Here is a 12,948-nt window from a genome sequence, read left to right as displayed (position 1 = left end):
CCAAAACGAGAACCACCAAAACGAGAACCACCAAAACGAGAACCACCGGAACGAGAACTACCAAAGCGAGAAACACCAAAACGAGCATCACCAAAACGAGAACCACCAAGACGAGAACCACCGACAGCAGAAACACCAGCACGAGACACAGAGGAAGCTTCACCACGAGCAGACACAGCAGAGACACCAGCAGCACAAACATCACCATCCGCCACAGAGACACGTTCTTTACCACGAGAGACACGTTCGACACCACGAGAGACATGTTCTTCACCACCAGAGACAAGAGTGACACGATGATCATCACCACCCGATGGATCAAAGCGCACAACGTGGACCGAGAGAACCTCACCACAACGAGAAACAGTCTTGACAACAACACCAGACATAGGAGGGGGAGCAGGCTTAAGCATTGCCAAGGTGGGATTTGCATCAACCACACGAGGCAAGCGGCTGTAATCACCAAGAGCAACCCACTTCTCCAAGTACGCAACAACGCAGGACCAAAAGTGGTAGCAAATAACGGCAAAAGAACCCAACAGGAAGAGAGGAAGAGCAAATTCGGCAACTATGTACAGAATGCAATAAAGGAGGAACGCCATTATACAAATGGGTGGAGAAGTAAAAAAGCACGCAAGGAAAAAGACGCAGAGGAGCATGGTAACAGAAAGTAATAAGAGTTGGGAAGAGAGAGGAAGAAATTCGTTGAGCTGGAAACGTCTATTTTATTACCAAGACCACGTCACCCATTTCACTCCATTTGACTAATCCAATGTCATGATCCTTCTCAATTGCAGTTGGAATGGGTAAACAAGTATGTCTAAACTACCTTTATATGGTTTGCTATGAAAGGGTATAGGTGTGGTAGTGTTGTTAGGTGTAGTTGTAGTATAGCCATACCGCAGCAATAGCCTTGACCCCCCTTGAACACCGCCCCTTGTCATATGATAATAGTAAAAGATACGTTTATGAAAGCGTTATGGATGATGGTGGTGTTGTTTATTGTATGTATGTGTGTGTGAAGGGCAGAGACTAATTTCCTTGTGTGCGTGTATGGGTGTGTACTCGTCTTCTTCTTGCTGCTTCTTGCCCATTCAGACCCAACGCCGCAATCGTGGTTCGACATGGAAGCCGTCATTAGCAAGCGATGTGTGAGAAAGAGTGTGTACGAAGGCTAAGGTCGTTATGGTAGAGTGTAAAAGCCCACTTGCCTTTCTTCGTTGTGTATACTCATATGCATGTCTGTTGCAGCTTTCCTGGTTCAGCAATGGCGACAATGGCAACGTTCAGGAGGAATGGAGCAAGAGATTCTATAAAAGGGTGGCAACGAATACTTTGTTGACAAGGCAAGTAAGACCATTTGAAAAGTGTGTAGCAAAGGGATAGGTTGGCATTCCATCTCGACGAGCTTCTTATAATGAGTACTAGGATGCTTTATGCAGCGACCATATCACGTGATATTGCAGCAAGATGACAGCATGAGAAGAGATGGTATGTATGATGTACAGCAATATCCGAGGCATGTCTCATCAAGTGCTAATCAATGGATTGAAACAGGATCATCTTTAATCAATATCAATGGAATTATCGTACCGGGCCTCGTGGATGGATTGGATGATATCAAGCATGACGTATGGCTCGAAGAAGTGCAACCCACGATGGGGATGAGCATGATCTTTTGCAAGTTTACTGCAAGACAATGAAGGACCCTATTACTCATGGTATTGGATCATGGCAGCACGCGGCGTGCCTCGATGCGTTTCTTTTTACGGTATGTATTCGCTTACAGCTGACGTTGTTTTAACAAATACTAACGAAGGTCTTATGATAGTATTCAAAGGGGGACTTTATTGGGGATCCACAACAGCAGTGAATTGTTTATATTGTGACATCTTAGGCGATGGCTGATTTATCTTTCGACCACCCTCAACAAGTCAACAAGCTACCTTTTCTGTGGTGCGAACACAAGGGCTCTTTCATACACCTGCCGACTCTCTCTAAAGCTTTACTTTCTCCTCGAGACTCCTCATTGGTGATCGCACATCTGATTGCGTATCAGCAGCTGTATCTTGCTTACTACACCATCCAGTCCGCATTGAGTCCTTTCTACTTGCTTCATCTTTCTCTGCTATAACACCCCCCCCAAACAACCTTCATGTTTGATGACAACATCTCCACGGCGAAGCTATCTACACTACCTAATGCCATCGTATGCTACCCACGGTTCTAGTGTTGGATTCGAGCATTGTGACTAGTTCAAAGGTATCCAACACGGCATGACAAATAAACCAGCTACTAAGGTCTTCTCATACAAACATTCGTAGATACATCGATACATGAATGCAGGTGTTGGCACGTGGAATACTTTGCGACGAGAAATGACGGCATGATTCAAAGAGTGGTTAGTTGTTTTGCATTACCTTGATCGGCACCCTTTTAATTCCTTATTCTTTAGGCGATTCGCATAGTAGGCAGTTGAAAGCATTGGTTGGATAGGACTGCTTCAGCACGAGAATCATCAAGAAATGATGGCGAGCAGCACACTATCTTTTTATACACAACACTCTTGCTATGGATGCAGTATCAAGTTATCTTGTCTTGGGCTGTCGCTCTGCACTTGCACGACGTTGCTCGATGGTACCTTGTTTTTGTGGTCGATGATGGATCCAGATGAGAATCAAGTATATGGATGGGGATCCTATATGCCGATGAGGTAGGCGAGGATCGTTCTTTCAGGCATGGGTAGTTAATGTTGATCATGTTTCAAATCCATAGATTCCGCCAATCAGTGGACCGATCCATTTCGGATGAACGCAACTAGTAATGTGATGTAAATTTCAAATGCTGTGGGATGCCGCACCCTTGTCTCTATGATATTTTAGCAATGAATGATAAAAGAATGAATTTATAACCATACGTGATACGTGAGAATGAGCTTAAAAGTGAATGAAGCCGATTAATTAGCCAGAGGAGTCATATACAATCCACTGAAAACAGTCGCTTAGCAAATTGCTACTTAATCATTGTTGTATAAAATCACCGGAAAGGTTCTTAGTTAAGGCTACCTCATCAAAGAATACAGCCTCAAGGGTGTGACTAGTGTTCGATTTACGCATGCTTGTTCACCCCCATACACTTTAATCCATCTGTAGAAAAATATTACCACTCGTTGGGAAGTCGAGCTTTTGTCGTAAGCCATCCATGGTAGCAAACCATGGCATGCTTTACACTTCATCACTGCAACAGCATCCATCATCCACTTGTAAAAGACGCCATGTCTACTAAACACCAAGCGCATTGGATACGATTTCAAGCTGATCCTTTTATTTCATAGACTGCAAGCCTACACTAATACCGCTAGGGAAACCTTCATACCTAACGTCTACGGCTACCTCAGCTGCAAGGCCTCACTTATCATACCTTTCTAACTCCAAATGCGTGCATTGATGTCCTATTAGTTGTTGCCAAGTCCTTTCCATTAGGAACAACATGACAATGGTGATGATGACAATGGTGATGATGATGATGATGATGATGATGATGATGACACAACATGTGCGAGTTTATTGCATTTACAAATCATCATGGGCATGATCCATTGGTGGTGCATGATGGGTAGGATTGATTTTCTAAGAGAGGATGATCGAATTGGGTCTAGCATTCTACCATGGAATGAGATGCACGTTGAGTGTTGTAGTATCTTCTTGGATCAAGCACCATCCCACAATACAATATTGAACGTTCTCAAGGGTGATTATTGGTTGCCATGGACACAGATAATGATGGCTTCCAATGGGTAGGTTAGCCTGTGTAACATTGTCACACATAGTAATGCGCTGCACCCAAAGCAGATTTACACTCCTTTCTCCGTCAATGGACACGTACCTCAAGCAACCTGTGCACGACCTTCACAATGCCGGCCAGCAAGGGGATCATGAGCATGTTATTCGCCAATCGACTCTCGCATTGGACATGGTCGACTTTCAGTTGTCATTGCTGGACATTCGAGCACGATCGTGGTGCGCATGTGCAAAGGTTGAGAACGCTTTGGAGGATACACGTCATATGCAGCAACTCGCTCCCTTATCGCCTCGTGGATACTATCGTCAAGGAAAGATCTATGCACAGTATGGTTATCATTCAAAGGCGTTGGCGATATACAAGAACGCAGGGACCTTGGCAGCAGCAGCAGATGATGACGATGGCTTGCGTGATGCGGTTGATAATGCAATCAAGGAATCAACTCGGCAACTAGAAAAGAAGATTGACATGATCGACAAGTTACCCTTGGATGTTGTACTACGCATCGCTCCCATGGTGTTTGGAGAAGACTTTGACCACAATCATCATGCATGTTTGGATGTATCAATGGCATGGCGTGAACGTCTTTTGCAGTATGGACACATTGCTTATGGCTTCGACGCGCAAGAACCTGCCAGCAACGCGATGACTTCTCCTTATGATGTATTATGGAATGGACACAATCAGATTATTCAACTTTCACACTACGTTGAATCATTATGCATCAAAGGCAACAAGGTGCCATTCTACTTTCTCTTGGATTGTGCTCATTTTGATAGCCTCAAAACGTTACAGTTACAAGGTGAGTGGGTGTGATGCCATACATAAATCGGGAAGAATGTCTTGATTAAACAACGTCATATTGTAGATGAATCATTGTTCGGGGAACAAGAAATAGGCTATGCAACTTTAAGGGAGCTGAACAGTACATTGAGACACCTGGAGCTTTGCCTTGCATTTCAATCTTATGATGATCGTGATCCATCCGTGTTTTTGGAGCGAGTGCTTGGCGTTTCCAGCAACCTTGTTTCACTAAAAACCAACTACGTCTTTTATCACAATGTTCATCTTTCGACATACCCAACATTACGACGATTCGAATTCAGTCCTCCTGGTCTCTCCATTAACACCATCGATTACAAAAAATTATTGCTTGCTTTTCCATCCTTGGAGCATTTTTCTGTTCGATTAATCAAGGACTCCACGCTGTTGACGCATATCGACACCACCTGCCCGTATCTCCAATGTCTCGAATACAACCCCCTTTGCATCAGTGATCCATTACCAAAAGTCACCACCACAACAGTGTCATCAAAAGGATTACGCTTCTTGTATATCAATGCGTTTGATGGTGCATACAAAATCGATGACATCATAGCCATTGTGGTACGACACCAAGACACACTTGAGCATCTTTCAATCAACTTGCAGACCGATATGGATCCTAGCCACCTTGAGGAAAAGACAAAACATCAAATGCAATTTTGTCAGCTAGCACACGTTTATTTTGGTATCACTAAAGCACCTGGATGGTCAAGGCAGGCGGTCAATGAGGGATTGGTCAAGGATGCATGTGAATTTTTCGACAATGTGCTTCAAGGGAGCCCCAATATTCAGACCTTACGCTTAAGTGGAGACGCCCTGGATCCTTCAGTACTTCATCCCTCCCTTGCGCCGACTACAACACATACGCAGCTTTGTTATTGGAACCTGCGTTTATGATTATGATGAGGGGGTGACCACAGGTTTACCGCCAAGGAGTGTTAATGCATTGCAGCAAGTATTGAATGAACATGTTGATCACCGTACAGCAAGGATTTTTCCATCATGCGACACATTGAAGGAACTCAAGCTTATATCTTATCGAATCCATATGCCATTGCTTGGCTCCATCGCACGTTTGCATTCCTTGAACAAGTTGTCGATCCATGTTGGAGACGCTTTCCTTAGTGGGCATATCCCTTTCATTGAAGGCCTTTTCAAACTGTGTCCAGCATTATCCGATCTCACAATCAAGGCAACAATCATCAGCGGTTCTCTCATTTGTGCTTTGTCCAATGGCCACCAACTCGAACATCTCACTCTTCATGCAAGCAAGGAATTGAATGATGCGGCATTGTTAGGCCTGGCTACTTGCAACAAGCTAAAGACGCTTAAAGTTCCTTTTTCTGTTGGCAATTATATAGTTGACTTTTTGAAGCACGCAATACCCGGACTTGAAATAAAATAGCTGATAGCTTTGAAACCAAGGTTTCAATATCGCTTGTGGAGTTCCTCTAAATGTTATTATGATAACATGGGTTGTATGTACGTCGTGACAATTGTAATTATCGGATCTAAAGATTGTATTTATTCACGTCTATTCGAGGTGCTTCAAGGAATTGGGATGTCTGCAATGGTGCTAAGGGTTTAAAACCTGTATTTTTGCTGTTGGCAATAGGTAACACGCCATCTTTGTCAGCACGACAATGTTGCTTCCCCGTACATGTGTCGTAATGATGATCATGTGATTAATTTGTGGTTGGCTGTGGACTGCGGGGATATCGTCGATGTACGTCTTTATATAATTCAAAATGGGATAACGCGCTAAACATGATACATAGGCGAAATGATCTTGTATTGCAGGTTGTTCAAAATCATCTTGTTGCGAGATGTCGGTATATTTGCCAGTACTGTGTTGCGTTTTTGCTCCTTTCTATGGCGACGGTAAAAACATCTCATGGAATTTGACTAGTGACCTTGCAATTGCGATTCTTCAGATAGTGCTCTTTCGCAAACGTGTCGTCCAACGCAATGGTATATGCGTTTTAGTTGCCATGGAAACGACAATCACTGAAGATTCGTTCAAGGGTATATGCGTTTTAGTTGCCATGGAAACGACAATCACTGAAGATTCGTTCAAGCAAAGCATGTTCCTATAATAACAAGTGGGTGCAAAATGGCGAGATGCAACAATCCAATTCTCGTCCTCCTTTTGTGGATGACAAAAATATCTTGCGTAATATAGAATCTCCTTGACACCATCCAGTCCCATGCATGGAATAATATAGATCAACGCTAGGTGTGGTTTGTGCGCCTTGTACTGTGAAAGAAAGCAATAGTATTCCCAGGACGATGATGATGAGCCATTCCTAGATGCCATTTGTGCTGGTAGATTGCATTCCATGTTGGTCACTTGTGATTGTCCATCCATGTAGCCATTTCAACGGGGAAGAGGAATACTTGTTGCTGTGATTCACCACCATGCATCTGATTGCTTTGTTGCTAAAGATCTTTGTAATGCCGTAACGAGGAATCCATTTGTGCCATCCACACTTCTCATTTCATGCAACACCATCATTGTATATGCTGTTGTGCACCAACATCAATGCGTGGGATGCATATCAAAAGCAAGCATAGCCACATAGTGACATGTTGAAGAGATAGCGATTGTTGACAGTCGTCTTCATTCATCCATCTATCCGGCTCAATATGGTGTTGTGGTTCTGAATTGTGGCATGCGTGGAGGTAATGGTATCAAGCGTATACCACGTTTCGAGGAGATCAAAGAGAATGCCGAAAAAAGGACAACCCAAAAATGGGAGCTGTATCGCTGATGCCGTAGCCAGGAGACGTATGATGATAACCGGTTACCAGGTCACAAAACATAAACGTTTAGAGAGTCTGCAATCACGGATCATCCATAAAGCGCCTAACGTATACGTCCAAAGGAAGCTCCATTAGCCATCATAACCATTAAAGAGCGAAGATGCAGTGTCATCCCCAATCACGTCATTTACATACCATTTTGCTCCAATCCCAATGCAATGCATTTAAGAGCTTGTTGATAGTATCTCTTGTCGCGTTTCGAAAGGGTCCAACAGATCACCATGTCGCGTTGCATAGGAGCGATCCACATACCATACTTGATCCACCTTGAAGGGTCATCCAGGTACATCCATATCATGCCAGCAATTGCTTGTCGTCCTTCCTTTCCCCATCGATCATGGCGTCGCGACCCATTTCCATATGGTGTTGCTTGCTGTACCATTCATACGCATGAATTGCATCCTTTCAGACCCACACCTCTTTTTATCCTCTGAAAGGGCTACGATATCATGTGATACGTGGATGAGGATAAAGCATAAAAGATAACCGAATCCACCCCAACTTGACAGAAGATAAACGAACCCAAGAAGAAAACGCATAACGATAATCGATGTTCCAAAGGATTTGTGTGAGGGGCACGGTGGCATGGAGCTTTCCTTCATTCTCGGCTAATTGAGGTGCTGAAACCCGTGCATCCAACATGAACGATCCCTTGCTTGCTTTCAGATGTGTCTAAAGAATAAAACCAAAAGTGATGAGCAGCATGAAACAATCACCATTTAAACCATTCCAACATTCCATCTTCGTCTATATACTTCACATACCAATGCCGTTGTCCATGTCAAGGTGTTTCTATGCATATCTGTAAGATAGATGGGTTATTTGAGAGGACGTTCATATCGAATGGCCACGTTTCCTACCTTTTGAATCGTGCACATTATCGCGCTCACACCACGGTACCTGGCAACTTGAAAGGAAGATCAAACCTGATTGACAATCGTTCTGCGGTTGAGATGCTACCATGGATCATACAAGTTGTTTAGAGTTGTGAGATGCGAAAGATAATGATGCAATATGTACCTGTCTCCGATCAATGGGTTGGATGATACCGTAACCACGAGACGGGTGCCTTCAGCCAATTGTTGATAATGTTGAATGCAGAAAACGACATGGAATACGAGTAGCACCTTAGAGAAAGAGCCGTGGTGTAGGTATTTGGTGGAATAACAGGAACTCGTTGACTTGTTGTGCTAGGCACCAAGGCTTTCTATTCATCTCAATGTATCATGATATGAACAAGCCATTGTCAAAATGGATCAACCAAAAGGCCCACAAGGCATGGTGGCTAATACATGTCCATCAGTGCATGGTAAAAATGTCAACTGTAGATTAATACACACCTTAAAGCAACAACATGGTAAACTACATCCAAGCGCGCCATGTACTTCCATACCATGAGTAATTGCGTCCTTCATTGTCTTGTAGCAAACTTGCGAAAAATCATGCTCATCACCATTGTGCGTTGCACTTCTACGATCCATGCGTCATGCTTGATATCGCCCAATGCATCGACATCGCTAGACACAGAAAATCCAATGGTATTGATTGAAGATGATCCTAGTTTAATCCATTCATTATCATCCAATAATGCATTCCCATCCTTTGGATGTTGCTGTAAGTTATACATACCACCGGTAGAAGTTGCCACATCGTTTCATGCTCTCATCTTGCTGCAACATCACGTGCTATGGTCGCTGCATCAACCATCCTAGTACTCATTGTAAGAACCTCGCCAACATAGAATGCCAACATCCCCCTTTGCTACACACCTTCCAAGTGGTCTTGCTTGCCACACAAACAGAGTGTTCATTGCCACCTTTTTATAGGATCTCTTTCCCCATTCCTCCTGAACCTTGCCATTGTCGCCATTGCTGAACCAGGAAGGCTGTAAAAGACAAGCATATGAGTAAACACAACGAAAAAAGGCATGTTGGCTCTTACACTCTAACAACACACTACTCACCTTCATACACGCTCTTTCTCACACATCGCTTGCTAATGACGGCTTCCATGTCGAACTACGATCGCGGCGTTGGGTCTGAATGGGCAAGAAGCAGCAAGAAGAAGACGAGTACAACCATACACCCACACAAGAAAAATAGCCTCTGCCCTTCACACACGCATACAATAAACAACACCACCTCTCATAACGCTTTCATAAACGTATCCTTTATTATCATTAATGAGGAGAGGCGCTGTTAGAAGGGGGTCCAAGGCTATTGCTGCGGTATGGCCACAATACAACTACACCTAACAATACTACCACACCCATACCCTTTCATAAGCAAACCATATAAAGATAGTTTAGACATACTTGTTTACCCATTCCAACTGCAATTGAGAAGGATCATGACATTGGATTAGTCAAATGGGTGAAATGGGTGACGTCGTCTTTGTAATAAAATAGTCGTTTCCAGCTCAACGAATTTCTTCCTCTTTCTTCCCAACTTTGTTACTTTCACAATGCTCTGCCTCGTGCTCTCTGCTCTTGCTGTCTGCTGCTCTCAACCTACTCTTCTTCTTGCGTTTCCTGTTGCTTGCCTTGTGCAGCTTTTGGGTGTCCCTGCCGCGTTCTCGTTTGCCTTTGGCTACGTTCTTTCGCACTTTTGGCCTTCTTTTGTTGCCTGTTGGTGCTCTCTTGTTGCCTTTTGGTCTTCGTTTGTCGCCTGGTGTTCTTCTTTTGTTGCCTGTTGGTTGTCGTTTGGTGCCTTGTGGTCCTCTTTTGTTGCCTTGTTGTCCTCTTTTGGTGCGTTATTCTCCTCTTTCGTTGCGTGGTCTTTTGTTGCGTTGTGGTCCTCGTTTGCTGCGTTGTGGTCCTCTTTTGTTGCATTCGTGGTGATGTGGCAGTCCATTGTCAATCCCACTTACAACCCTTACTCGCCTCTTCGCCCTTTGCCTGGCATCATTGTGACCGACCTCTCTCCATCACGTGAAGTCCTCTCGGTTCACTTTGTTCGCTTTGACCATTCTTGTCCTCCTCCTGCCGGTGTTCCTTGTGTTCACGAGGGCAACAAAGTTGTCTCTGGTTCTTGTGCTGGTGTTGGCGCTGCTGCTGCTTCGGCTTCTTCTGTTACTGCTTGTGACAAAGTTGCCCATGATCACGCTGATGATGTTGCTCCTTCTTGTGGTTCTCCTCTTGGTACTTCTGGTGACTCTGATGATGACGATGTCTCTCTTTCTGCTTGTGGTGGTCTCGATTCGGCTTGTGTTGGTGATGGTGTCGCTGCTGCTCCTGGTGATAAGCATGCTTCTTTTTCGGCTGGTGTTCCTCTTGGTCCCGATGCTGTGCCATCTGATGATGATGATTTGAGTGCTGATGTGGTGGCCTCTGATGGTGTTGATGGCTCGCTTCCTGTTGGTGGTGATGGCCCTGTTCCTTCCGTTGTTGGTGATGTTGCACCTGCTGATGTTGAGGCTGTTGATGTTGAGGCTGCTGAGGACGTGCCTGCTGTTGAGGACGTGCCTGTTGTTGTTGCTCCTGTTGAGGACGTGCCTGCTGTTGAGGACGTGCCTGTTGTTGTTGCTCCTGTTGAGGACGTGCCTGTTGTTGAGGACGTGCCTGTTGTTGCCGCTGTTGCTGCTGTACCTGCTGTACCTGATGTGGACGATGTGGATGCTATGGAAGTTGTTGAGCATGATATTGATGATGACATTGATGAGCTGTGTAAGTATTGTGGTAATATTGTACCTCTTTTATTATACAAGTATCTCATGATGCTTCTATATAGGCTTTCTTTTCCACCACTTGACTGCCGACGATCCTTTTGACGAGGATACGTATATGGCTCCTCCCTTTGATCGGCGATTTGTGGAACCAATCAATTGGATGGAAATCGGTATGTGCTACTTTCGGTCATATGTCGTGTTATAGTGATATGAGTAGTAACATGGTATTATATTTTTTAGAAAACGACCTCCTTTCGGTGATGTCAACGGAGGCAATCATTCCTGATCCTGAACCAGAGCCAATGGAAGCTGAACCTTTGTCACCTGTTACCGCAATTCCCACCACCACCATCAACACCGCTGCTTCCATTGCCAACGCCATTCCTTCATCCACCAACAATACCGACACTCCTTCAAGCATCACCAATACCGCCACTACAGCCATTACTGCTATTCCTATGGATATTGATATCCCTTATGCCAACATCCACACCGCCATCCCCTCCACTGCCATTAATACCGCTACTGCTACCACCACTACTACTGCTACCACCACCACGATCGTTACCTCTCCTCCTCGTCCTGCCCCTCTTTACAACCCTACCATGGCCCTCATCCAATCACGTCTTCAACGAATCCGACAAGCCAGCAACCCATCTTCATCATCATCCGCAACCACCACCACTACGACTACTACTACAACCTCTACTCCTGCCACTAATTCCGCCTCTTCGTCTTCCTCATCCCGATTTCGCCCTGATATGCCTCCTCCACCACCTCGACCACGACGATCTATGCCAACATCTATGCCATCGTCGTCAACATCATCAACCACTATTACTTCCGCTACCCCTACGCCACCTCGTGAATCCGCAACACCACAACAACAACAGCCAACATCGCCATCAACCATCCCTGATGATGTGCGTGAGGCACGTGAAGCCCTCGGTCTCTTTGACTGAACGCGTGTGTGGGTGCCTTTTGGTAAGTGAACATTGCCTATCTATTTTTGCAACTGTTACTTATACACTTCTATCCCATCTATAGGGCGACTGGTTTGGTGGTCCTTTTCTTTGAGGACGTTTTACGGTTACGGATGGGATACCCTGCAGTCCAGATTCAAGGCGTGGATGATTCTCAGGTACGTTCAGCTTCATGTGTGTTGAGTGAAAGGGTCGGCATGTAGGTCTCGCGGTGGGAGGATCTGGAGGGTCATCGATGACGCTACCTTGGGTGCTGTAAGAGCCAACGAGAAGTCCAATTGGTATCCATGATCCAGTATGCTATGTACAAGACCTTGCATTCCTACGTCCTCTCATGGTCTGTTTGCTACGTTACCCACTGAGGTACTTGATTTGGTCTTGAAAGGGTAAGTCGAAATACTGGTATAGTCTTATGATCCATTTACTTACTATTGTTGTTTTATGTTGTGGGGGCCCATCATGGTTATTGATACTTTGATGTGTCCCTGCATAGTGACACCGCCTTTACATGTTGGATGGTCATGTTTTGGCACAAGCGGTAATCATCTGTGATGTGCGTATCTGCAAAGGAACATCAAGACATGGTGGGCAAGGCATCATAGCCTGGGGATTGGTGAAGATTGGACGTCGTTGGATCCGGTACCCTTGGTGCAGAGGATAAGACTTTGAAGGATCCGTGGGAGGGAAAGAGGCCTCATGTCGATTCCTTTCACTCTCCACATGGGGTTGGATGTGCCTGGGATGACATGCCACGTCCTTGTTTCTGGTTCTGTAGGGTATCCCTGTGAGCAGGTTATGGTCACTGTCTATGGTATGTATTGAAGCACAAATGGGTATGTCTTTCAAAACG

General features: G+C 44.8%; 3 protein-coding genes across 3 annotated transcripts; 2 read left to right on the top strand and 1 right to left on the bottom strand.

The window, feature by feature from the left end:
• Nucleotides 1-659, bottom strand: O0I10_012931 (uncharacterized protein; the record flags this gene model as incomplete). The annotated part of the gene is made up of 1 exon (XM_058492813.1): nucleotides 1-659. A coding segment is annotated over one exon (659 nt), but the record flags the coding sequence as incomplete, so codon positions are not given.
• Nucleotides 660-3,873: 3,214 nt separating this feature from the next.
• O0I10_012930 (uncharacterized protein) lies at nucleotides 3,874-5,523 on the top strand (the record flags this gene model as incomplete). The annotated part of the gene is made up of 2 exons (XM_058492812.1): nucleotides 3,874-4,603; nucleotides 4,670-5,523. 2 exons carry the CDS (start codon nucleotides 3,874-3,876, stop codon nucleotides 5,521-5,523), a joined length of 1,584 nt encoding a protein of 527 aa, XP_058336422.1.
• Nucleotides 5,524-10,287: 4,764 nt separating this feature from the next.
• Nucleotides 10,288-12,077, top strand: O0I10_012929 (uncharacterized protein; the record flags this gene model as incomplete). Its single annotated transcript, XM_058492811.1, has 3 exons — nucleotides 10,288-11,113; nucleotides 11,178-11,285; nucleotides 11,356-12,077. The coding sequence occupies 3 exons, from the start codon at nucleotides 10,288-10,290 to the stop codon at nucleotides 12,075-12,077; spliced, it is 1,656 nt and encodes a 551-aa protein (XP_058336421.1).
• Between the last annotated feature and the right edge of the window lie 871 nt (nucleotides 12,078-12,948).

The sequence above is a fragment of the Lichtheimia ornata genome, assembly GCF_029851405.1.
Source record: "Lichtheimia ornata isolate CBS 291.66 chromosome Unknown scaffold00180, whole genome shotgun sequence".
In the NCBI taxonomy this organism is placed as follows: Eukaryota; Fungi; Mucoromycota; class Mucoromycetes; order Mucorales; family Lichtheimiaceae; genus Lichtheimia; species Lichtheimia ornata.
The sequence above is the reverse complement of the archived record's forward strand: the minus strand, read 5'-3'. Positions and strand labels throughout refer to the sequence as shown.